General features: G+C 42.0%; 1 protein-coding gene across 4 annotated transcripts in view; it reads left to right on the forward strand.

The window, feature by feature from the left end:
- Positions 1-19,011, forward strand: part of ncln (nicalin) — a 36,358-nt gene extending 17,347 nt beyond the window's left edge. For 2 of the 4 annotated variants that reach the window (XM_033046944.1, XM_033046945.1), the window contains exons 6-15: positions 2,837-2,940; positions 4,655-4,743; positions 5,747-5,889; positions 6,668-6,846; positions 8,708-8,795; positions 9,389-9,478; positions 10,422-10,585; positions 13,133-13,186; positions 15,365-15,443; positions 17,156-19,011. In XM_033046944.1, coding sequence (XP_032902835.1) covers positions 2,837-2,940; positions 4,655-4,743; positions 5,747-5,889; positions 6,668-6,846; positions 8,708-8,795; positions 9,389-9,478; positions 10,422-10,585; positions 13,133-13,186; positions 15,365-15,443; positions 17,156-17,215 — 1,050 coding nt within the window. In that variant the 3' untranslated portion in view covers positions 17,216-19,011. The remainder of the gene's footprint in view (positions 1-2,836; positions 2,941-4,654; positions 4,744-5,746; positions 5,890-6,667; positions 6,847-8,707; positions 8,796-9,388; positions 9,479-10,421; positions 10,586-13,132; positions 13,187-15,364; positions 15,444-17,155) is intronic. The other 2 variants (XM_033046947.1, XM_033046946.1) reach the window with 2 other exon arrangements.
- Positions 19,012-25,396: the final 6,385 nt, after the last annotated feature.

Below are 25,396 nucleotides of genomic sequence, written 5' to 3' on the forward strand. Positions count from 1 at the left end.
GTAATTACTGCTATCAATTATTTATTTTAAACCTGCCTTTTAAGGCTTTTTAATGACAGTAAGGTTTCAGAGAGGTTGAGTGTTTGTGAACTTTACCCTATGAACAAAAGCCGACACTGAGGCTTTTACCCAACTAAACTTTGATCTTGCAGAGTATCACACTCTGCAGGTAATGCAACTAAATTTTAAGGTATTGTGCCATGCCATAGAGATTGAGGCCTGAACTCTCTGGCAGGGCTTGGTAATGTGACTTAAACTTGCATTAGTATCCCTGGGTTGTGGAAATAGGGCAGAGGTTAGGTTTAGTTTCAGCTTCAGATTCAGTAATGCAATATTGTCCGACCAAGGGTGAACATAGAGGACGATGACTGAACTTTTATTGCCTTCCCTCACAGTGGGAAACGTTGATTCCGCTGTGTGGGGATGTTCATGTTAAATTCTATCGTGTGTTGTGTTCTTTTTATTTGTATGGCTGTATGGCAACCCAAATCTCGCTGTTCCAATTGGCTAAATCTCGCTGTACCAATTGGCCAAATCTCGCTGTACCAATTGGTCAAATCTCGCTGTTCCAATTGGCCAAATCTCGCTGTACCAATTGGCCAAATCTCGCTGTACCAATTGGCCAAATCTCGCTGTACCAATTGGTGCAATGACCATAAATGTAAACTTGAACTTGAACTTGAAACTTGTCGGGTGAAAAGTAAATGAAAGTGACTGCACTGCCGTTTAATTGTATATTTTCCTGAACAAATAACAATGTTGATGGTGATTCCAGATTTATATGTTAAAAGTTAAAAACAGTTGCTACAAAGCCATAACCCAGCAGGGTGTTGTAATATATAAGTTTTTGGAACTAGCTTTTATGTATAATGACCCACAAAGTCTATAACCAGATTGTTTTAAACGATTGCTTCTATAATAAGCTTAATCAGATGAGTTTAATCAGACGAGCTTCTCAATTGTGGGAAGGATGGGCTATTTTTAATTTCTAAGTTGTACTGTGTACAGTCATGTCCAATTGTAGATCAATGGGTAATGGAATTATTCCTAGAGCAGAAAAAGCGCTGAACTATATTCTAAAATTTGGAAATAAAAAAGGAAAGTGTTGTAGATTTGCAACAGATTCGGCTGCATTTGTTGACAGACAAAGAGAAAAAGAATGTTTCAGATCAATGACTTTTCCTCAGAACTAGAAGAAAATAGAGATCAAATGTTTCAAATTGGGGCAGTAGAGAAGAGGTGGAGAGAACAAAGGGAATTTGTTTTGTGGAGATTGAGGATCTAATCCAAGCGGTGGTGGTATCCTGGATCACTATGAAACTTGGCTATCTTAATGAGGAAACATAAATAGATAGAAGGGAAGGGAAAAATGCAATACTGGAACTTGGATTAAAAAATCACTGCTCGTGCTAAAAAATCTGAAATAAAAGAATGCTGGAACTACTCAGTAGATTCATCACATGATGTTGATATCAGTTGTATTTTCATCAAAACTGCTCAGTTCTGATTCTGGTTGGAATGACAGGTTATCTGAAATTGTTGAGTATCATTTTGCTGATAACTTAAACTGGTCAGAAAATAAGATGCTGTGCTTCGAGATTAGAGTGGGCTTTATTGGAACAGTGGCAGAGGCCAGAGTGGGAGTTGGAATGAAGAATTAGTGACATGACCTCTCATGAGGACCGCACCTATGGCTGTCTGTTGTAAACTATAACTGCAAAAATTGACAGGAATTCTAAAGGCCAGGATAAGGAATTGATCACTTGATGAATCTGTTCAAACAGAAATGTGCTTTATCACTAATATTGCCCAAAATAGTAAATTAGATAAATAGAACAATTATATATTGAAAAGTTACTGAATTTTACTTTCAATGTTTCTGTTTGATTAACTCAAAGATTCATTTTAGACAGACAGGGTACATTATTAATTAGTAACACAAAAGCTAATGACATATAAAACATTCTAACTGCGACCGACATCGAGGCTCCGGAGGCAGAGCCAGCCAGGACTCACCAACGCGAGGATGGCCAAATTCGGAGCTGTGGCGGCGTTTGGGCGCTCCGGTGAGGGCGGCACGACTCGGGGCTGAGACGGCACTCTGGTGGCAGCGGCACGACTCGGGGCTGAGACGGGGCTCCGGGTGAGGGCGGCCCGGCGCGGGGCTGAGACGGCGCTCTGGTGGCTGAGACAGCGTTCCGGCGGCAGCGACCTGAATCCGGGGCTCGGCCGCAGGCCAGTGGACGACATCGTCGGGAGCTCGCAGGTCACAGGCTGGTGCCTGTTTTCCGGAGCTCCCGCGGCAACAGCTGCGTCCGCTGGACTGGAGGGCCGCAACTTCGACCACCCCGGGCCGCGGAGCTTGAACCGGCCCGTTCGCGGAGCTCGGTTGAGCCGCGGGACTCACTACCATCGCCCGGTGGGGTAACAACATATCGCCTCAGCGCAGAGGGAGAATAAGGAGGGAAGAGACAGTAACTTTAAGACTTTTGCCTCCATCACAGTGAGGGGGTGCCTGGTCAACTCACTGTGGTGGATGTTAATTTGTGTTTATTGTGTGTTTTGTTGTTTATTATTATATGTATGACTGCAGGCAACGACATTTCGTTCAGACCGAAAGGTCTGAATGACAAATAAAGGATCTAATCTAATCTAATCTATCAGGCAGGATATTTAAGTCAAAGGCAATGAGGAGTGTGAAATGTACGTTAGTTGATAGACAAGTTAAGGCATTTGGCAGACAAAGTTGGTACATATTGATTTTGGGTTATTGTACATCAATACCATAAAATAATTTATTTACCCTCTTCTCCATCCCATGCTCTTTCCGTAACAGTGGTTGTCTTATGGTGCTGATTCCAATGGTAGTGGTGTGGCAGCTCTACTGGAACTGGCTAGACTATTTTCCAAACTCTATACTTACAAGAGGACACATGCTGGGTGAGTACAAAATTGCTGGTTTGTGACCTATCACCAGAAGTAATTTCAAAAGTTTTTATTCATAGCTGATTTCAGTTCGTATTGTTTGTCGTGTTGAGCTGAATGGAAATCTAAAGCTGAGAGATTTTCCGACTTGTACCTGTAGGCTGACTCTCAATATAAATAATGGGTCCAGTGAGTACATTTGCTCTGCTTTATCTTGCCCTGCCTTGATAGATTGATCCTGATGTCACCAATATCTTAACAGTGTAAATCCCCCCCCCCCCCTCCCCCGTGTGGAGGGCACAGCAGGTAGTGCTGCTGCCTCACTGCTCCAGCGTCCTTGGTTCAATCCTGGTCTCTGATGCTCCTTGTGTGGCATTTGCACATTCCTCTTGTGACCGTGTGCTTTCATTGAGTTCCCCAGATTCCTCCCACATACCAAAGACGTCCTGGTTGATCTGTAAGTTCGCAACTGTAAAGTACGCCTTGTTTAGGTGGGTGATAGACGAATCAATGTGGAGCTGCTGAGCATGTGAGAAAGTAGAGGTAACAGAGAAATAACGAGATTGCACATTGAGCCAGCCCAAACTCGCTGGGCCGAATGACTCCCTCTATCTCCTGTGAGAAATTTAGAGCCCAAGTGTGGAATTAAGCAGTATCGAATCAAAGAATTTGAGGTTTACTTCCTATTTCAGTGCTGATCTCATCCAATGACAATAATAGTTGTTGTTTGCATTTCTGTTTTGCATTTAGGAAATTACTGCCTCACATTTTTGTTCTGCTCTTGACCTGTGCTAAGAAAATACATAATTAGCATAATTCTCATATTGTCAAGTGTGGTTACCTCCATTGTCATATTGTCAGCTCACAGCCACACAGAAGTTGCTCTAGACTGTTTCCAGTGGGGGAGGGGTGGGGGGGGGGGGGGGGGGGTAGGAATGGAGAATGGAGATGAAGTTCAGTAGATCAGTGAAATAATAGAAAATGCCAGCTTGGACATTCTAGAAATAGAAAGCAAACCTAAAGCCCCTGTCCCACTTTCACGACCCATTTGGCGACCTTCTGCCGAGTTTGCCCTTGACTCATACTCGCAGCATGGTCGCCAGGAGGTCTTCATACTCTTCCTCATGCTCATGAGTAGTCTCCGCGTACTCGTGGCCTCAAGTAGGTCGCGGCGTTTTTTCCAGCCTGATAAAAAATGTCCACGAGTAAAAAACAAAGGTTGGCATCGAAAAAATTGATGCATTTTACTCGTAGATAGGTCATAGTAGGTCGTGGTGGTAGGTGGTCGTAGATAGTCGTAGGTCGGTAACTGGCCCGAGAAAAAAAATGCAAACATGACATCATTTTATCGTGTGATAATTTTCCACTCGTCGCTAGTCGTAGTTGGTCTTAGGTGTGGAAGACTCAGGTCGAGGGAAGTCGTAGACACAGTCGTAGTAGGTCGTAGACATAGTCGTAGGAGGTCATAGACATGGTCGTAGGAGGTGGTAGACATGGTCGTAGGAGGTCTTTTACTTCGGCGAGTCAACACGACCATGACATTTTTTTCAACTCGTCTCGGGTCTTCTAAACCTGTGGATTAGGTCGTCCAAGTGGGACAGGCCCTTTACTCTCTGTAAATTCTGTGTTATACTTCTTGGTTAAAGACTTGGCTGTTTAAAATTAAAGTTATAACCTTTATTTGGGTGTTTTATTTCGTTAAAATACTTTTTCTCCAACAATTTTATAGGTATAATATAATGTTTTTTGTATCGGGAGGTGGAAAATTCAATTACCAGGGTACAAAACGCTGGCTAGAAGACAATCTGGATCATACAGGTAAGGTGAACACTTGTACCTGTGCACATTAGGAGGGAAGATGTGATTTGTCCAGCAGAGGTGCGTGCCCTTCTGAAATTGAGTTTTGTATACACCCGACTACGATGAAATTGCAATCCTCATATACGTTATCCACGTTTAAATTGGACAAAGATTACAAACTATTTGCCATCCTCATTACTGTTGCTTACAACATAATTATGTGGACCGTTTTGGCCAGAAACTGATGTTCAACGTACTTTGCACTTCATTAAAGTATAATAATATAATTATCTGTCCTTGTTTCATATGGCTTGATGTCACATTGTTTCTATGAAACACCTTGGGACATTTTGTTACCTTTAAAGATATCATGCCACGACAAGTTATTGTTGACGTTCCTGGGGTTTTGTTACATTATCATATCGGGCTGAGAATCACTTGGAACGTTATACAAAGTATGATTAGGACAGAACTAAAACAAATTCTGATTTTGCATCAGTTCTGCATTGAAAAGGGTAATTATTAACGTGGGTGGTTTGCAGACATCCATCTATACACTTCAAAATTGTACTTCAAACAATCTATTGCTTTAATCAGAGCCATGATAAAACCACTTGAAATCGTTGCACATAGTTCCACCTTTTTATTAAAGGCATTAGCTTGCAATAAAGATTCTGCGTGCCCAATTTTAAGAAAGAACAGAATATGATTTCATGAGAAATGTCTCTGAAGAAATGAGAAAGTTGTACTCGCTTCATGGAGGGTTTGAGGCAGATCACATGGGTGCTTTGAAGGAGAAGTTAAATAACGTGGGGATAAGGAGTAGAATAGTGTTAAAGAGGCAATAGTTCATCCTGTTGGCCTGAATGGCTTGTTTCCACATTATAAAATTGCGTGTAACAATTCCCTTGTAGACATCTTCTACCTGTTAAAATGGTTTGGATTTGCCTTGCTTTTGTGAGAGGATAAACGGTGTCTGTACTTGGCTGTAAACTTATGGTTGGACTCCATGTTTTCCCAGATTCAAGCCTTCTCCAGGATAACGTTGCTTTTGTTTTATGCCTTGACACATTGGGTGGCAACGATGATAGCCTCTATCTCCATGTGTCAAAACCACCTAAAGAGGCCACACCTCAGCATGCATTCCTGAAGGAGCTAGAAACAGTAAGTGCTTATCACCTCGTTGTCAGGTTTCCACAGAACTTGAGCTTCTGCCAGAGATTCAATTGCAACATATAACAGGAAACATCATGTCTTATTTTTCCCAATGGTGTTTTCCTGCATACCTCCCGATATTTATTTAGATAAAATAAAGATAGAAAATGCTGGAAATACTCAGCATAACTCAGCAATATTTATGGAAATAGAACATAGAACAGTGATGCACAAGAATAGTGCTTCAGCCCACAATATCTGTGTTGAACATGATGCCAAGACCATCACTTAGCTCTCTGTATATAGCCCATATCCTTCTGTGGAGGAAATTATTTTTTCTTCCACACCTTCCATTCCCTGCACATCCATATGCCTATTCAAAAATATTTTAAATGCCGCCAATATAAATCTGCTCCAACTACCACCCTCAACAGCGAGTTCTAGGCACTCGCCCCACTCTATGTAAAAATAAAACTTGCCCCGCACATCTCCTTTAAACTTTTCCCCAGATGGAAGTTATGCCCTGTATTATCTGACTTTTCTATCCTGGGGAAAAAGATTCTGACTGTCTACCCTATCTATGCCTTTCATAGACAGATCACAAGTGGGGTTAACTTTTCAGATTAGGCATACTTCATGACAACTCGAAAAGTGGTGATTTGGAACAAATCTGTACTTGGCTGAGCATATCCAGGAGAGAGTGTGGGTTGGGGAAAGGGATTGTGTAATGAAATGTCTGAAATATAAAACTAATTCATTTACTGAAATTCTAAATCGTAAAATGCAGGTGACCTCCAGCAGGTTTCCAGAGGTTAAATTCTCTATGGTCCATAAAAAAATCAACTTGGCAGAGGACATGTTGGCCTGGGAGCACGAGCGATTCGGGATTCGACGACTACCAGCATTCACAGTATCACGCCTAGAAAGCCATAGAAACAGCTTGAGAACCACTATTATGGACATGAGGTGAGAGCCAGCTCATAAACGTACAAACAGGTTTGAGGGTCAGGTTTGTGCGGTTCAAAAGCAACCCAATACGCAACAAAGTCCAAACTATTTGGACTTGCTATCTATGATTGTTCACCAAAAAGCCTTATTAGAACCCCCAAGTAACATTCGGCAACTATAAATCAGTGAAATCTCCCAGAAAACCTCACATTTTTAATTTTATCTCATGCTACCTTGACAGGTCTTGATACTTCTGCCTCTCATACTTTGCTATGTACAGTATATGCACCCATATTACTATGAACAGCTCTTTATCTATATCAAATCCCACTCAATTCAAACCAGCTAATAAGTTTGACAAAACAAAATTACCATGGGAGCTGGAAATCTAAAATAAAAATAATTAAGAAATGAACTTCAACTACCTAAGTTTAAAAGTTGTCTTTTTAAGGGAGAAGTGAGCTTCGGGGCCCCAGCTCAGATGCAGCAAGGTTTGCTTATACTGAGAATCTATCGGATTCTCTGTTACTTTATCTGCCACAATTATCTCCTGTTTCATTAAGCTAAGGCAGGTTGGAACCAATTTTTAAATTCGCATTTTCCTTTGTTGAATCTACAGAAATCTCTAATTTTTATATCCTTAAAAATGTCCTTCAGACCCCTCTCCTTAACTGACAACACCCCAATGAGAGACAACAAACACACACAAAGCAAGCTGCTTTCTTGTTGGTACTTTAGTTTCTGGGTGAATGGATTAAAGTTTAAGACCTACCCATGACAATAGAGTGGTGCTTAAAGCGATGCTGAGAGAATTTTTCATTTGCAGGAGTTGATGCCTTTCAGATGGGTGAGACACTAATGTCCTTGGTGCCTGCCTTGATGTTGAAAGCTGAAATGGAAGAAGGGTAGGATTTCCAGGATCAAATGGCTATTTAATGTTCACTATTGTGATTGCTTAGGAGCAGTCAGGGCAAGGTTTCCTTAAATAAAGAAACCTGACGTTATCTAGAAAGGGTGTTCCTTCCCTAGTTATCATGGCATTATTGCACTGGGACAAACACGTGTGAAATTCCAGTTTGAATAGAGCAGTTTGTAAAACTAAAGCTTTTAAGATCATGATGGAGACCGAAAAAAATGCTAATTAATTACTGAGTAGAAATGAAATGGTGTGAACTTTACAACAAAACGAGCAATTTATGTGCACATAAGTGGAACTTTTGATCCCAAATGTTGGGTGATGAAGAAGTTTCAACGTTTCTTAACGTTTTTATTTTATTGCTTGTGCAATTAAGGACATAAAATGATCATTCTTTAAATGAAATGACAACTCTCTATCTACCCCTTCATTCGGATGATCTATTGTTTTCCCCGATGGGTAATGTACTCGTTCATGGATGCCTGAAATAAAAGGTGATTGTGATGTGAATCTCCCCGTCTTCTGCAGTAACGTACTAGAACGCAACTAGAGGTGTTGAAAGGAGGGAAAAAGAAAAGCTTTCTGGGAAGTTACTGAAACCAATCATATCACCGTTCATGCCCTTTGTATTCCATATTCTCTAGTTTCCCTCTTCCCTCTCTCAGTCTGAAGAAAGGTCTCAGCGTGAAAAGTCACCCATTATTTCTCTCCAGAGATGCTGCCTGTCCCGCTGAGTTACTCCAGCATTATGTGTCTCTCTTCGGTGTAAACCAGCATCTGCAATTCCCTGCTCCACATATCCATGAACTTGAAGCATTTGGATGAAAGAGAGCATTGGAGGAAAGGATTGAGAACGCAGTGCTGGGCTACCTAAACAAAAATCACGGTTTGCCTCTAAAATACTGGCAACCAGCATGATTTTGCCATGAATGTCAAGTTTTCTTTATTTCTTTTCAAATTTAGGTCCCAGGTTGATATTCAAAAGTTGTGTCGCAATACCAAAATAATTGCCGAGGCACTGGCACGGGTAATTTACAACTTAACGGAGAAGGTATGGGCGTTTCAATTTCTTCATGTTTTTTATGTTGTTGCTTGTGGAATTAATGGTGTAAAGATGTCATTCTTTAAATGAATTGACCCGACTATGTGCTCCTTGGTTGGGAGGATCCATTTTCCCATTTGGTAATGTGCCCATTCCCAGATGCCTGAAATAACAGGTGATCTTGATGTGACGCTACCTTGTGTTCTGCAATAATGCCCTACAATGCAACTTCCTACCTGTAATTTTACAGCATTGTGTTAAAGTTCGCTTCTTAAACCAGACAACAATTATGCTTCCAGCTTCAGTTGAACACTAGGAAATGCATTTACGTACAGAGAAGAGAGGTTTCAGAAATGCCTTGCTGCTACCCTGGGTTTCCTTTTAAACATTTCATTAAGCTATCACTTGCACTGGTCTTTGACCCCAGCCATATTTCAAAGTCAAGCAGACTATCACACAAGTGATCAAGTGGGTGAAGAGGTGATCCTTGATTCATCGTTAGTGATGAGTGCACTCTTGGGTGGTTCCAGAGGTGTTTTGGTTAGTTTTCATGTTCGGTATTGGACAGGTTTTCCATTATTAAGTTTGTTCCCTTTTTTTAGGGTGCGCCAGAAGACCTTCAAATCTTCACAGAACAAATGGTAAGCAGAGAGCTACCTCATTCTTCTAACCTTCACTTCTCTCTTTTTAAGGTAAATGACATCCCAACTACTTTTTCTTACTGTTGAATTCCATGATAGCTATAATGGGTCTACACCAAGAGAAAGGAATTAAGAAGAGACTGTTGTTGAGATGTCCCAAATTACAAGTGTTAACTTGTGTGAAAAGTGTTCAAAATATATGATTTGCGACTTTGTCCTCGAATACCTTTTAGCTTTAATTGTCTCAAGAGAGTCACATAGAGGCGATCAAAAACGGGCTCTTTGGTCTACTGAGCCTTTGCCAGCTTTCAAGCACACATTTTACAATAATCCTACATTAATTCCATTTGTTTACTCCTAATCCGCATCAGCCCACCACACCTTTACAGATTCTACCATTGTCGTATATACTTGAGACAGTTTGGCACTGGCCATTCAATCTACCAGTCAGATGATATTGGCACGAACATATATAAATGACAGCAACTTGATTATCTTGTTTAATGGGACTAAAGCATGGTTAATATCCAAATCCATTGGAACCCCACAACTATGCATGTTGAATTCACGCCAGGTTAGGCATGAAAAGTTATCAGTTCCCCGGCTCTGGTCTGGTTCAAATCATGGTGAGGTAAGGTGTGAGAGATAGAGAGGGGCAAGACCATAAGTGATTTTTGAAACAAGTGATCATCTTAAAGTGAAGGCTAAATGGGATAGTACAATAGCAATAATGTGTGAATGAGATTTGGGGAGGGTTGGAATACAGCGAGCGGAGGTTAGGATGAACTCTTGTCTTCAAGGTAGAATGAAGGAACTTATTTGCCTCTGCTTCTTTTCAAGTCTCTTGGTGTCATGCAGGCCTCCAATAAATACCACTCATAATTCACAACTCAAATCCGAGCATGCGTAACAAATGAAAGTCAAACGCCAAAGGGAAAGAAGATGCTTCAAATAAAGCCTCCAGCTCACTGTAGGTTTCTTTTTCCTAATTTAGCAGCTACAGGAGAACCAGCTATCATCGGTACTCGACTGGCTAACAGCCCAGCCGAGGGCAGCACAGCTCGTTGATAAAGACAGCATCCTCATCTCCACATTGGAGTATTACATGAATCGATACTTGAAAGATGTCAAACGTCATTATGTGAAGGCGGACAAAAGGTGCAATATTATTACAATATCAGCAAGCCAGATACCAAGTATGGCCAATTCCAACGCCTCTTTGCACCCCCTCAATACTTGCGATTTTAATATGTACATAATCTTGGTTGTCACAATAGTGCTGTGTTAAAGGGTTACTTTGCCTGTCTGATCAAGCTTTGTTTTGCCTTCATCAGTGGATGCATTTTATACATCTGTTGCCTTAAGTCTGTTATCCTGTAACTGAGTAGTTTACTGTGCCAGTTTGGAGAGCTATTAAGATCCAGCTCTAATATTTGCAAGAAACTAACCAAGGACAACAAATTGCCTTTTCTGAAGGACACTGGTGAATCAGATGAGTATTTACAACGAAAAAAGATACAAAGTAACTCAGCGGACCCGGAGTGACTTTATTCAAACATACAAGATCCTGAGAGGCTTGAGGTAGTAGATGTCAAGATATTTTTACTTGTGAGCACATCCCAAACAAGGGGACAAAGCTGCCTTTCGCAATCCACTGCTTTTTTTGATGATCAATCATAGAAAATATTAATTCCAGATTTATTTCATCATCAGTTTAAATTCGTCAGCTTTTGTGGTGAAAGTTGAATGAGTACTTCTACATCATTACTCAAGAACACAAGGAATTAAGAGCAGGAGTAGGTCACCGAGCCCCTCAAGCCTACCCTGCAATTCACTATGATCATGTGTGATCTATGCTGGTGTCAACAACAGTACCACTTCCCCATAGCCCATAGTTCCTCGATCCAGAACTGAATGTAGTGCAAGGGAGATGGTGGCCTTTGTAAACCTATTTTCCATGTAAGCGAGGGAGCTACATTGTTCTGAAGGCTGGCCCAGATGTAGGCCAATACTAATTTTTCAGAGCACTTCAGTGTGGTTGATGTTAGAGCTACTGAGCAGTAGACATTGAGTCTCGTTATTTTATGTTGCTTGGAGACTGGAATGATGAAAGTTTTCTTGAAGCAGATAGGGACAATAGCCTTCTGAAGTGAAAGGTTGAAAATGTCAGTGAAGACTGTGGCCAGTTCATTGACACACGATTTCAGAACCCTTCCACGGACTCTACATATGGCTTCCACTACCCTCGGGCAGTGAATGTCTGAGAGAAGATATTGCTGCAAGCCTCCATTTTAAATGACAAGCCCCTTATTTTGTAGCTTTGTCTCTTTGTTTGTGATTTGGCAACTGGTAAAAAAAGATCTCAACCCAGTTAAGCCTCTTGGGATCTTGCATGTTTGAATAAAGTCATCCATCATTCTTCTAAACTCCAAGGAATACTGACCCAGACTATATAGTGTATCTTGACAGGACCAGTCTCTCTTCAGGAATTAGCCTAGTGAATGTTCAGTGAACCGATTTAAGCCAGGTTATTCTCCTTGTATTATCTTCAAAATACACTTCAGTTTCTCCCCTTGGTTACTCTAGCATTTTATCCCAACCTTGCGTTCTCTATCACCAGGAACGGGGAGATCTTATAGAAACTTACAAAATTCTTAAGGGGTTGGACAGGCTAGATGAAGGAAGATTGTTCCCGATGTTGGGGAAGTCCAGAACAAGGGGTCACAGTTTAAGCTGAAGGGGGAAATCCTTTAAAACCGAGATGAGAAAAACATTTTTCACACAGAGTGGTGAATCTCTGGAATTCTCTGCCTCAGAATGTAGTTGAGGCCAGTTCATTGGCTATATTTAAGAGGGAGTTAGATGTGGCCCTTGTGGCTAAAGGGATCAGGGGGTATGGAGAGAAGGCAGGTACAGGATACTGAGTTGGCTGATCAGCCGTGATCATATTGAATGGTGGTGGTGCAGGCTCGAAGGGCCGAATGGTCTACTCCTGTACCTATTTTCTATGTTTCTATGATCTTTAGGCCCATGGGAATTCAGGCCCACACACTGGTTTCCCTCTAAATCTCACACCATTCTGGCTTGTAAATATTATATTTTTTATTGTTACTGGATCTAAAACCTGGAATTCCTTACCCAATAGAACTGTAGGAATACTTTCACAAAAGCACTGCCGCCGTTCAAGAAATTGACTTGCCACCAGTTTCATTAGGGCAGTTGAGAATGCTGGCCAAAAATTCCCAGATTCTTAAAAATGAAAGTTTTTTGCTTTGACAATTGGTGCACTAAGGTAGACATATGCTGCTGTCCCTTAAAATGGTGTTAAAGGTTTATTGGCACAGCTCAAAGAAAAGCAAGCCGTTTTATTGATATTGGTCAATACTTTACGATGATTGAAAGAAGTAACAAATTACTGTATAAATGGAGGTACTTTCTTTGAATGATGCTTTTAAACAAATTGGACTGCCTTGGCAGCAGTTTGAATTTACTTGCACCAACCTCTCTTTCTTGAAGTTCATTTTCTTCGCAATATAGAGCTTAATATGGGTAACAATAGGGATATGTAGAGATGGTCAGCATTAATCCTTTTGGGTATAAAATCTGTTGGATTTTTTGGAACTGTTACTATTACCTGTTACAAGACTAACACATTTTTAAAGTGTCAATGAAATGGATGAAGAATTATCTTTGTGTTGATTACAGAGATCCAGAATTCCTCTTCTATGATCAGTTAAAGCAAACCATGAATGCATACAGGTACGTAATACAGCCCAGTAAATACCATTGAGTTGGATGATCAGCCATGATCATATTGAATGGCGATGCAGGCTCGAAGGGCGAATGGCCTACTCCTGCACCTATTTTCTATGTTTCTATAACTACTTTAGCTGTACATTCATGCACTGGGCCAATGTGTCATTGAAGTTGAGAAATTTCCATCCTTTGTAAGTCGGGAAGGTGTTTTGAAAGCAGGATCCTATCCATCCTATCACATGGATAGGACAGGTTTGGAGAGACATGGACCAAATGCTGGCAGGTGGGACTAGTGTTGCTGAGAATTGTTGGCCGGTGTGGGCAAGTTGGGCTGAAGGGCCTGCTTCCGCATTGTATCACTCTATCACTCTATTGCTGGTGTCAAGCAAAGAGCGTTCACGTCGCGGCCCTGTTTCCACCAATCTTTCCACCACCACGCACAAGAAGCACAAGACAGACGCCATTGTATGCAGATGCCGAGAAGTGTGTTCAGCTCTGGCTGAACAACTTCTAATCTTGTTTGTGGATTCGATAAGAAGAAGAATACTCTTTGCTATTCGTATGTACTATTACAATCTACTATTTATCTATTTATTACTTTCTATCGATACCAATCTACTATCTATTTCTATTACTATTTGTAAGTCTGTCGGAATTGTTAGTGCTGATCATTAAATGAAAATGAAGAATTATTACTCGAGGACGAATGTGTGGTCTCACGTGAGAAATGGATCACGTTCAGCTGTGAAATTATCCACATTTGAATAGGTTTCTAATACACAATTATGGGTGAGTTACCGGGAAATGGGAAATGGCATCATCTTCAGGAAGAGTTGAGGTATTGGAGGAGTGCTATGAGCTGTCTAATTAGAGGAAGTCGTGGTTGATACTAGGCACATTGTGATATATCCACACAAACTGGTTACTTACCAATACTAATTTAAGAATGGTGTTTTGTATGATTTATCTTAGAGCACTATAAATACATACTGGCAGCTGTGTTTTGGATTTGGTTAATGGTACTTGATTAATGATCACAGATGCCAGTAATTTTTTCATGTTTTTCATACCTTATTAATATAAATCAGATTATTTTCTCCAGTATCTATTTCCTTCTGTGGTTTATACTTTGCAATATAAATTGAACATTCAAACCCGGGTAACAATCACTTCAAGGAATGGTCAGATCTGGTGATGTACGAGTTGGGATGGTTTGATGGCTTCCTTGTATTAGATGACGTACGGTGCAAAGAGAAAACTGTAGAATTTAAATTATTCATTAAGGGCACCAATGCATTTTGTCCATTTGCTGCAGTGGTATTACTTGGTGTACTGATAAAATATACAGAAGCCTTCATATATTTTCCTAAATATGAAGGCTAGTTATAAATGGCTGAGCCAAGCACAAAACGGTGAAGGAACTCAGCAGGTCAGGCAGCATCTGTGGAGAGAATGGACAGGCGACGTTTCAGGTCAGGACTCTCCTTCGGACTCAGAGATCTGAAGAAGGATCCAGACCTGAAACTTTGCCTGTCCATTCCCTCCACAGATGTTGCCTGACCCACTGAGTTCCTCCAGCATTTTGTGTTTTACTCAAAATTGCAGCATCTGCAGTTTATTTTGTCTCCAGTTATGAATGGCTATCGGGCACCCTCTTCTCTTAAACCTATGTTTACACTTGGGACCCTGTTCTTACACCTTTGTTGATAGAATCATAGAATATATACTCTTCACTGTTTAAATCTTGATAGACAGGCTGTCTGCATTGACAATGTAAAGTCTTCCTCTAGACATGCCTTCTTACTAGCCTCTGCAATTACAAAGCAAAGTACTTTGAAACTAATCAATCACCTTACCAAGGCACTGTGGTAGATTTTTTTTTGTCCTCACTCTAAACCACGGCATTTGGAGTATTTACATTGAATTGAAGGGTCTTGAAAATGCAACTTTAAATGAGGCCATTAATGCAAATTAAAATGCTTGTTCTGCCTATACTTACCAGGTGGCTGAGCGCTGAATTTAAAATGGTAAAAATGAGCATTGTTAAACAATATTTTTCCTTAATCCTAGGATTTCTGGATATGCTACCTAATGTTGTCAAAAGACTTCGGTTTAAGTCTTGGTTTCAACTTCTTGATTTCGCTATATAATTGACATTCTTCATTATGTTTTCTTTTTCAGGGTTAAGCCGGCCATCTTTGATCTGCTGTTGGCATTGTGTATAGCAGCTTATCTTGGACTTACTTATTTAATTGCCCAGGTAAGAAACCCTTGCAAGTACGAAATAAGAGTGGCGCAGTTGGTAGAGTTGCTGCCTCACAGTGCCAAGGCCTGGGTTCGATCCTGACTTCGGGTGCAGCCTGTGTGGCGCATGCACGTTCTCCCTGTGACCACATGGGCTTCCATGGTTGCTCCGGTTTCCCTCCCAGAGTAGCCTCTAAATTGCCCACAATGTATAGGGGATGGATGAGAAAGTTGGATAAGATAGACCTGGTGTGAACGGGTGATCGATAGTCGCAGTGGACTTACTGGGCCAAAGGTGTATGAAGTCCACTGATGTTGGTTTAAATCGAAAATATACACAAAGTGCTGGAGTAACTCAGGCAGCATCTCTGGAGAGAAGAAATATGAAGTTTTGGGTCGAGATCCTTCTTCAGACTGATGTCAGGGGAGAGGGAGATACATAGATAAGGAAGTGTAAAGTGTGAAAACAGGCCAAAGGGGATGGAGACCAAGGAAAATGTAGAATAGATCATTGTTAGCTGGGAGAAGGTGACAATGAGCAAACCAAGATAAAATGTAGTTGGAGACAGTCAGACTGGTCGGAGAACTGGGAGGAGGAGGGATGGAGAGAGAGGGAAAGCAAGGGTTACTTGAAGTTAGAGATGTCAATGTTCATACTGCTGGGGTGTAAGTTGCCCAAGCGAAATATGAGGTACTGTTCCTCCAATTTGCGCTGGGCCGTACTCTTGCTAATGGGGGAGGTCCAGGACATAAAGGTCAGTGTGGGAATGGGAGGGGGAGTGAAAGTGTTTTGCAACCAGGAGATCAAGGTAGGTTTAGGCGGACTGAGTGGAGTCTATTTACTGGGCCAAAGGGCCTGTTTCCATGGTAAAAATCTTTCTATCAATCAAGGAGGGGAGTATGCTACTGTTTTATGTGGGTGAAGCTGATTGCACAAATAAGATAGGAGCAGCATCACAAATTATTGATAAATTAATCCATGTGATTACGAGATTTGCAATGCACCTTTATTTTAAATAAGCAAGAATGTGGGAATCTTATCAAAAGTCAGATTTGTTTTGGTTGTGATTTTCCCCGCTGACTCATAAAGTGTGGACCAGAGAGTTATCATCGGGATCGATAAAGAACGAGGAGTGGGAATTTTTTTGTAGAAACAATGAACTGCATATGCTGGTTTACCAAGGAAAGATGCAGAGTGCTGGAATAACTCAGCGGATCAGGCAGCATCTCGTAAGAACATGGATAGGTAGAGTTGCTGCCTTACAGCTCCATGCAGCGCCAGAGACCTGGGTTCGATCCTGACTACGGGTGCTGTCTGTACGGAGTTTGTACGTTCTCCCCGTCACCGCGTGGGTTTTCTCTGAGATCTTCGGTCTCCTCCCACACTCCACGTACAGGTCTGTAGGTTAATTGGCTTGACATACGTGTAAATTGTCTCTAGTATGTATGGGATAGTGTTAATGTGCAGGGATCGCTGGTCTGTGCGGAGTTTGTACGTTCTCCCCGTGACCACATGGGTTTTCTTCGAGATCTTTGGTCTCCTCCTACACTCCAAAGACGTACCGATATGTAGGTTAATTGGCTTGATATAAGTGTAAATTGTCCCTAGTATGTATGGGATAGTGTTAGTGTGCAGAGATCGCTGGTCTGTGCAGACACGGTGGGCCAAAGTGCCTGTTTCTGCGCTGTATCTCTAAACTAAACTGAAGACTTGTACTTCCTTTGCAGAATTTTGGCTTCTTTTACAATCTGATGCGAAGAATCACTCTAAAGCAGAAGCAGCACTAACCACATCACCTTCTATTACCACCTTCACGCAATGGATGGATTCTTCCAGTGCAGCCCCCTGGTGTTGTCATGGCTGGATCCGACCCTCAGCACTGAGCCAAAACTCTCTGGTTATGCACCATCAGCAACTTAAGGGTTGCAAGATGTTCCATAAATAACGGCACTGGTCCTGTTTGATGTACCACACCATTTTCTTCAATTTTAATCCAATACAATCCACATTAAACACTGCTCAAAATGGGCCTCATGCCCTCTGAAATAGAACATAAATTTAAGAACTTCCTGCAGAATGAAATCAGTCATGGCTTGAATGCATGAAGGTATGTTTGGTTATAATTTAAGTTGCCAGTTTAAAAAGTCCCAAGTAAATGACTGAATTGTGAGCACACTGCTAAACGTGATTAACATAATCTGCTTGCTAATTGGCTATTATATTTTAACATGGCCAGAGAGACACCTATACAGATGTTGTCTCTGGGGATATCAAAGTCCTTTGTTGTCTTGAGCTGTGTACATTTTCATTGCCATGTGGCACTTGAATGGAGTGCTTTGAATCCCATGGCATCCCATTATGGGCAAACCCATCTAGTTATTAATTTTGTCATTTTCTACGTTGCTGGTGAGAGCCAATTTAGCTTGAGGAAGTATCTTTACAAAATATGTAGGGCCAGAAAATTAAAACGGAGGGGAAGACATAGTGAAGAAAGTTTGATCACTGAAGTTGCCCGGGTTTTGAGGGAGCCATTTTGCTTGCTCTTTTGTACGATCCTTGTGCACGTTGCACTTCTTTGCATTGGAGGGTACACTTATGGCATGCTGCTGGATACAAAAGAGGAAAGCATATTCTGTATTCAAGCCTAACCTAACATGTCTGGTACTGAAGCCTGCCCAGAAGGGAAAGATCTCCATTCCCCACCACTTCCCTGTCTCATCTTTTTATAAGCACACACAAAAAAAAAATCAGGTTTAAATATTTTTGCATTCTTTTTCTAAATTCCTGATTAAGACTGTTAACATTTAGTTAATAAAATCTTTGTTTTAAAGCCCTTGCGTGCGCAGATTGCATCCAGATGGGACGTTTTATTAGGTTTTATTCATTCAGTGAATCAGAAGTGGCTGTGCAAAACTGGTACAAAGGTTTGATTTGACCCAGGTGAATCAGTAATTCAATACTTCTGGATAGTCCAGGAAGAGGAGGAAAATCTAGCTGGCTATTACAGCCTCCCCCACAACACATGATAGCCGTATTACCCAAAGTATTGTGAACACGAGAAATTCAGATTAAAAACATGAGATGCTGATGGTGCGTTCAATGGGACAGGAATCTCGCGAGGGTAGTTCTGCTCTGACCAGGTTTTGAACACACGGCCCTCTGGTATGTAACCACCTCTCGGTCAGTGCATGTGCCTGAGATCTGGCCTCATCTCCACACACAGGTCTGGTTTCCGTGAAGAGATATGGCATCATAAATCTAGCATTAAGAACAAAACCTCAAACTTGGCTTCCCATCTTTTCAATCTGTAAGAAAACGGCAGCTTTTATCCCGAGAATCCAGTATATCTTTTTTTTTTTAAGGAACTTGATGGGGCTTTTCTTTCCATATGAATTGCTGCATCTTCTCAACTGTTATTTATGTCTGTATTGGTTACTTGTTGAAAATCATTGATGTTGATGTTTATTTCCTAATTTGTAACAAAATGGATTATGGGATAACAGTGGCGTTGTATTGAACACCGGCATTCATCATGACTGTTCTATACAGAAGGAAGGAAACAATAAAATGAGGGGAAAATGGATTGAGGGTTTGACGAGCGTTTGTGTTGAATGTTCTGCTCTTATTTTTCAGTTGCCACACTACCAGTCTTTACAACTTGCAGGCAATAAAGATCGCGGCACTCCTTGAGTTCTGTCTCTGACACCCTAGAAATCTCTTAACCTCAATCATTGACACAGCTTAAAATATTTTGTTGACCAAGTTTTTATTATTTGTCATAATGTCCCCTTGTGTGACTCTTGGAGTTCTGTGAAATGGCTTGAGTTGTTTTTACTATCATTAAAATTGCTCCATAGGTGTCAGTGTAATCTAACCACCCCTTTTGCTTCTCCTCACCAAGTCCGAACGGCACCTCGTCCTCGGTTACACAAGGAACTGCAGATGCTGGAATCTTGAGTGAAACACAAAGTGCTGGAGGAACTCTTGCTTAATGACCCACTAAATCTCTTCAGCACCATGTGAACTGCTCTTTGGTGATAGTGTCACCAGTTCCAGCAGTATCCTCTGTAGCTCCAATTCATTTGTCAGCCTATCACTATGCTGCTGGGCAGCTCCTCATCACCAAGGGTTATTTTGTCCACCATCCAATATGCTTTCAAGTGGGAGTTTTTATTCTGTTAACAGTTGATGATAATAATAATAATAATGGATGGGATTTATATAACGCCTTTCTAATACTCAAGGCGCGTTACATCGCATTATTCATTCACTCCTCAGTCACACTCGGTGGTGGTAAGCTACTTCTGTAGCCACAGCTGCCCTGGGGCAGACTGACGGAAGCGTGGCTGCCATTCTGCGCCTACGGCCCCTCCGACCACCACCAATCACTCACACACATTCACACACAGGCAAAGGTGGGTGAAGTGTCTTGCCCAAGGACACAACGGCAGTATGCACTCCAAGCGGGATTCGAACCGGCCACCTTCCGGTCGCCAGCCGAACACTTAGCCCATTGTGCCATCTGTCGTCCCAAATATGATAGTCTTCCACCTATCGCTAACCACTCATCGCTAACTTGCCTTTAATCAATCATCTCAGTACAGATAAAGGAACCAACAAAAATAAGTCCGAAGCAAGAGATCTTGTTTTCTATGTCATATTTCACGCGTCCAGGTTATCCATAAGAATGTTGCTGTTGGGCAAAAAAGGACACAATGCTGGAGTAACTCTGTGTTCAGGCAGCATGTCTGGAGAGCATGAATAGGTGCAAAAAAAATGGCACAAAGTGCTGGAGTACCACATTGGGTCAGGCAGCATGTCTAGAAAACATGGATAGGTGCAGAAAGCAACACAGTGCTTGAGAAACTCAGCAGGTCAGGCAGCATCTCTGGAGAACGTGGATAGGTTAAAATAACTACACAAAAGTGCTGGAGTAACTCAGCGGGTCAGTTTACCGATTGAAGAAGGTCTCAAGATATGCCTACTTTGAAAATGTTCCCTACGTTGTACTGTTAGGTATTTATTTTTTAATGGTTTTTGGTTCTTGGTCCTCCAAAATATTCCAAATGGAATTTAAACTGGAGGTGGCGGAGAGAATATGAGAATAACCAGATGATCTGTGGGTTAATGGATAAATAATGGGCAGTTCACTAGTTATATCTTCACTACTAGTCTTCAAAACAGTTCTTGGTCTATCATGATGGAGCAACCCAGGATTGCAATCTCAGCACATCTGTCCCAAAGGACTAAAACATCCACACCTGATCATGCTTCAGTGGACGTCTAATTAGTGGAGGATTCATATGTGCAGAGAATTAGCTCTGATAATTCGTCATGTTGCAGTGTTAAATATAACTCCGATGGTCCACTGTCTGACCATTCAGAATTCCTGATGGTTTGGCATCTGCCCCACCAGGTTATGTTTGCCATTCTCATCCCACTCTGGTTCCCATGGTGTTCTCGAACTTGCCAGCTTCACTGGAAATTTATCATGCAAATCTAAAAAATCTAAAAATGTGTGTTGTGAGCATCCTTCTTAGGCCCCCTTCGGTCATGACTGACCATGGGTGACTCCAGGACACCAGTGCGTGACTTTGTTCAACGTGGGGAGACTGGTGCACAGACAGCCACCACACAGTCCTTGACAGATCTGGGGCAGGATCCAGTGGCATGGAGTTCAAGACGACCGGAGACCCTTTTCTGCTGCAGCCTTCATCCGCCTTCCCAGCCATTGTGACGCTCCACTAAGGTCAGCCATCATCCTCCACCGTTGAGGTCTTGTTTGGATTGCTCTTTGTCAAAGACCTCCCCCTCGACGTTACCGCCATGGGTGGCCCTACCAGGAGCCTAGCTGCAGACAGCATAGCTCTCAGAATCTCAGGACCACACAAGCTTCCAAACCACGACAAGGTGACAATCCACGGAGAAGTTTAGCATCCAATAGGTTGGGATATCTTCTAATATGGCACTACCAGAGCTCTGGATTATTGAACAATTACTGTTTTAGCATATTCTTTCTTGGTTGACAGTGCAGGAATGCTACACGCTTACAAATGTTTTAACAGTAATGGCAGCGTAGAGATGGGAAGCACAATGTGGATTGAATGTTGACACAAGGAACCTTATGCTGGAACCTTGAGCAAAACACGAAGTGCCGGAGGAACTCAACAGATCAGGCAGGATCTTGAGAGAATGGGTCAGAATCCCTCAGACTGAATCAGAGAGGAGAATATATTTAAAGTGGGCATAGTTTTAGATTTTTCGGTTGAGCAGTAAAACAGACGCAAGAAACTGCAGTTGCTGGAATCGGTCTGACGACAGAGGTCCCGACCCAAAACGTCATTTGACCCGCTGAGTTCCCCTCGCAGTTTGTGTTTTGCGTGATGCATGTTGGCTGCTTTTTGATCTTTAATCTTAGATTAAATAAATGTAAAGTACCACAATATAACCAGGAGAGGGTGCAACATCCTCTCGTGAGCTGCAGGCAACGCATATGAACAACAGATGACTTGTACAGGATTATCTATATTCACATTTTCAATGAATGCATGGAGAGGGCCATTTCCCTCTGAAGGTTTTAGAATGGAGAAGTGGATTTAGTCGGCGTACAGGATGGAGGTGGAGCTGCTCACAGGATGGTGCAAATCCCACAACCTCATTCTCAACGTGGGAAAAACTAAGGAGATGGTGGTTGACTTCAGGAGGGCGGGAAAACAACACCATACACCTCTGCACATCGATGGAGCTGATGTGGAAAGGATCAGCAGCGTGAAGTTCCTAGGACTCCACCTGTCAGATGACCTGATGTCCACAACCAACACCACAGCACTGGTCAAGAGAGCCCAGCAGCGACTACACCCTCTCTGAAGACTACGTAAAGCAGGTCTCCCCACTACACATCTACGAACTTTTTATAGGGGGACAATCGAGAGCACATTAACCAACGGCATCACTTCCTGGTTCGGGAGCTGCAAGGCATGCGAACAGCACCAACTTGACAGGATTGTGAAGACCGCCAGCAGGATTATTGGTGCTCCACTCCCTTTCTTGCTGGACATATACAGGAAGAGATGTATCAACAGAGCCATCTCCATCATCAAAGACCCCTACCACCCATCGCATCACATATTCTCCATCCTGCCATCTGGGAAGAGGTACAGGAGCATTAGCTGCAAAACCAGCAGGATGCTCCTCAGCTTCTTCCCGCAGGCTATAAGACTGATAAACGGACTTAGCCCCCTGCCAAAGTATCGCGCACCAACCATCAACCTGGACATACTGCAGCAGAGCCACTGTCGTGCCGCTGCCGATTGGAACGCCTGTTGATGTTTAGTAGAGAGTAAAGTGTTTAATTTAATTTGTTCATGATATATGTTTTTTATTTCTAGTTATTTGTTGTTATTTGTACTGCACACTGAATGGACACTGGTTGAGTAACATTTTTTTGTTTCCTCTGGGTATGTGAGTACTCAGGAAAATGACAATAAAGATATACTGATACTGATACTGATTTATTCTGGAATATTATTACTTTATTTGTCATATTGTGCATACGAGCGGAGCCATGTTACAGCATTCTCAATGAATACACCTGCGTACTCTGAATTTCACAGGTTTTAGTGAGATTTTGTTTGGAGGCAGTCAGTCATAATCCCAGTGTTATAGCTTTACACCATTGCTTCCTCAGAAGCGTTCACAAACTGCTGTTTGGTATCTCAAGTAAATGTAACGAAATTCACACAAGGTGCCCTGACTAGAGCCCAGAAACATAAATGGTCCCACAAAAACCTGTCAATACAATCCATGATAGTCCAAAATGCTGGAGAAGGGTAGCGGGTGAGGTAGCATCTATGGAGCGAAGGACATAGGCAACGTTTCAGGTCAAAACCCTTATTCAGTCTGAAGAAGGGTTTCGACCCGTAACGTTGCCTATTTCCTTCGCTCCATCGATGCTGCCTCACCCGCTGAGTTTCTCCAGCATTTTTGTCTACATTCGATTTTCCAGCATCTGCAGTTTCTTCTTAAACAATAAAATCCATGAATCTGTTTAGTCACTTTTCAGCTAATGTTTCTTGTTTATGATTGGTCCTGTTGAGTCTCATAAGCCCTAAATGTTTGCAACGAACGACCTTAATGTTGCTGGACTTTTCCCCGGAAAATTCATTATTTGTTCGATGTACATCTTGACTTTAAAGTTATTAACTGCCAAAAACAAGAGACTGTCTGTAATTTGAGCATCCTGGTTTCCTTTGACTCAAGACTGGGGCGTTGCTGTAATGCTGCTTGTAATATTGAAGCAGATTAACCATGGCAAACTGAATTTCATAAGAACAAATAGACACAGAATTTGTCCCATTCAACCACTCACACCACCTCTGCCATTCAATAAAACCGTGGCTATTCTTTTGCCTCAGTGCCAACAATGTGTACAAAATTCAAATTGCCCCAAATTCTTTAAATGTCAATTGTCCAAAAGACAATTGATTTTTTGTTAGAAGGTTTAGTGTTCTTGTCACGGAGGATGTGCTTCTGAGCAATGCTGACTCCGATTTTTACTTCTGTCATAGCTACATAGCTACAATCTATGGATTATGACTGACTGGATCCTAATCACAATCCCACCTAATCCTGTGAAATTCAGTGGACTACAATGAGTGTGCTTGGTCAGTGTTTGACCTGGAATCATAAAAATGATTGATACTCACCATCTGGTAGAGCTGTTGGCTCACAGTGCCAGAGACCTGGGTTCTATCGTGATCTCTGATGCTGTCAAATGTTCAGCGATGCTGTAATTGGCACACGAGCGAAGCACAAATGTACTGTGAAATTATTTTCTTCCAAACGATCCAGTAGAATATTGCCAGATCCAAGCACATCCCTGATTAGCAAGTGAATAGTCCACTGATCCCACGTACAAAAGGCGCCATGTTTTGGCACCATTTTCAAAGTCTGCGGCGTTTGCATGCTCTCCCTGTGTGACAGCGTTGGCTTCTTCCGGGTACTCCATTATATTTCCTCCCACATCCCAAAGACGTGCAGGTTTGTAGGTTAATTAGCCTCTATAAAGTTTGTGCGGAATGGGATAACATAGAACTAGTGTGAATGGGAGATGGATGGTTAGTGTGTACTCAGTGGACCGACGGGGTTGCTTCTATGCTGTATCTAAATTAAACTAAATTTGGCTGTGTCTCTCTAGTAACAACACCCGAGGAACTATTTGGAGCAGTCACAGGCACATACACTAACTAATGGGCCTGTCCCACTTAGGCAATTTTTAGGCGACTGCTGGCCACTGTCATAGTCGTAGTAGGTCACCGAAAAGACGGCGACTGGACTAGTGGGCCTGTCCTTCTTGGGTGATTTTTTTAGGCGACTGCCAGCGAATACGACGATGAAATTCACCGAAGTCAGCACTGGCGACAACCTATATCATCCTGGCGACAACCTACATTAACCCTGGCGACAACCTACGACAGCACCTACGTCAAGCTACGCTCATTGGCGTCAAACCCACGGTCGCCACTGTCGCCGAAAATTTTTCAACATGTTGAAAATTCAGCGGCGACCTGAAAGATGCTACGACTCTTTGGCCGAATGAGGAGACTACTTACGACCATACAGGCGACACCCCGGCGACCATGTGGCCACAGCCAAGTGGCCTGTAGTCGTCTAAAAAATCGCCTAAGTGGGACAGGCCCATAAATGCTCATCAAATTTGTATTTACATCACAGTGTCTAATTTTCAATATTGAATGAGGTTTATCGCAGGAGTCAAAGTAGATTCGTTGGGTAACCTGGATGGGACCCTTTTAAAATGCACAGGATGTGTACTGTACCTATTGTGAGGCAGTACTGTACTAGTTATATGTGTCAGTTATATATAAATTAAACATTTATCTCTAACTTCTCCCAGATACAGGACTGAGCAGCCGATGAAGTTCAAACGTTTGCGCTACTTTGACTGATTA

The sequence above is a fragment of the Amblyraja radiata genome, chromosome 29 (assembly GCF_010909765.2).
Source record: "Amblyraja radiata isolate CabotCenter1 chromosome 29, sAmbRad1.1.pri, whole genome shotgun sequence".
NCBI lineage: Eukaryota > Metazoa > Chordata > Chondrichthyes > Rajiformes > Rajidae > Amblyraja > Amblyraja radiata.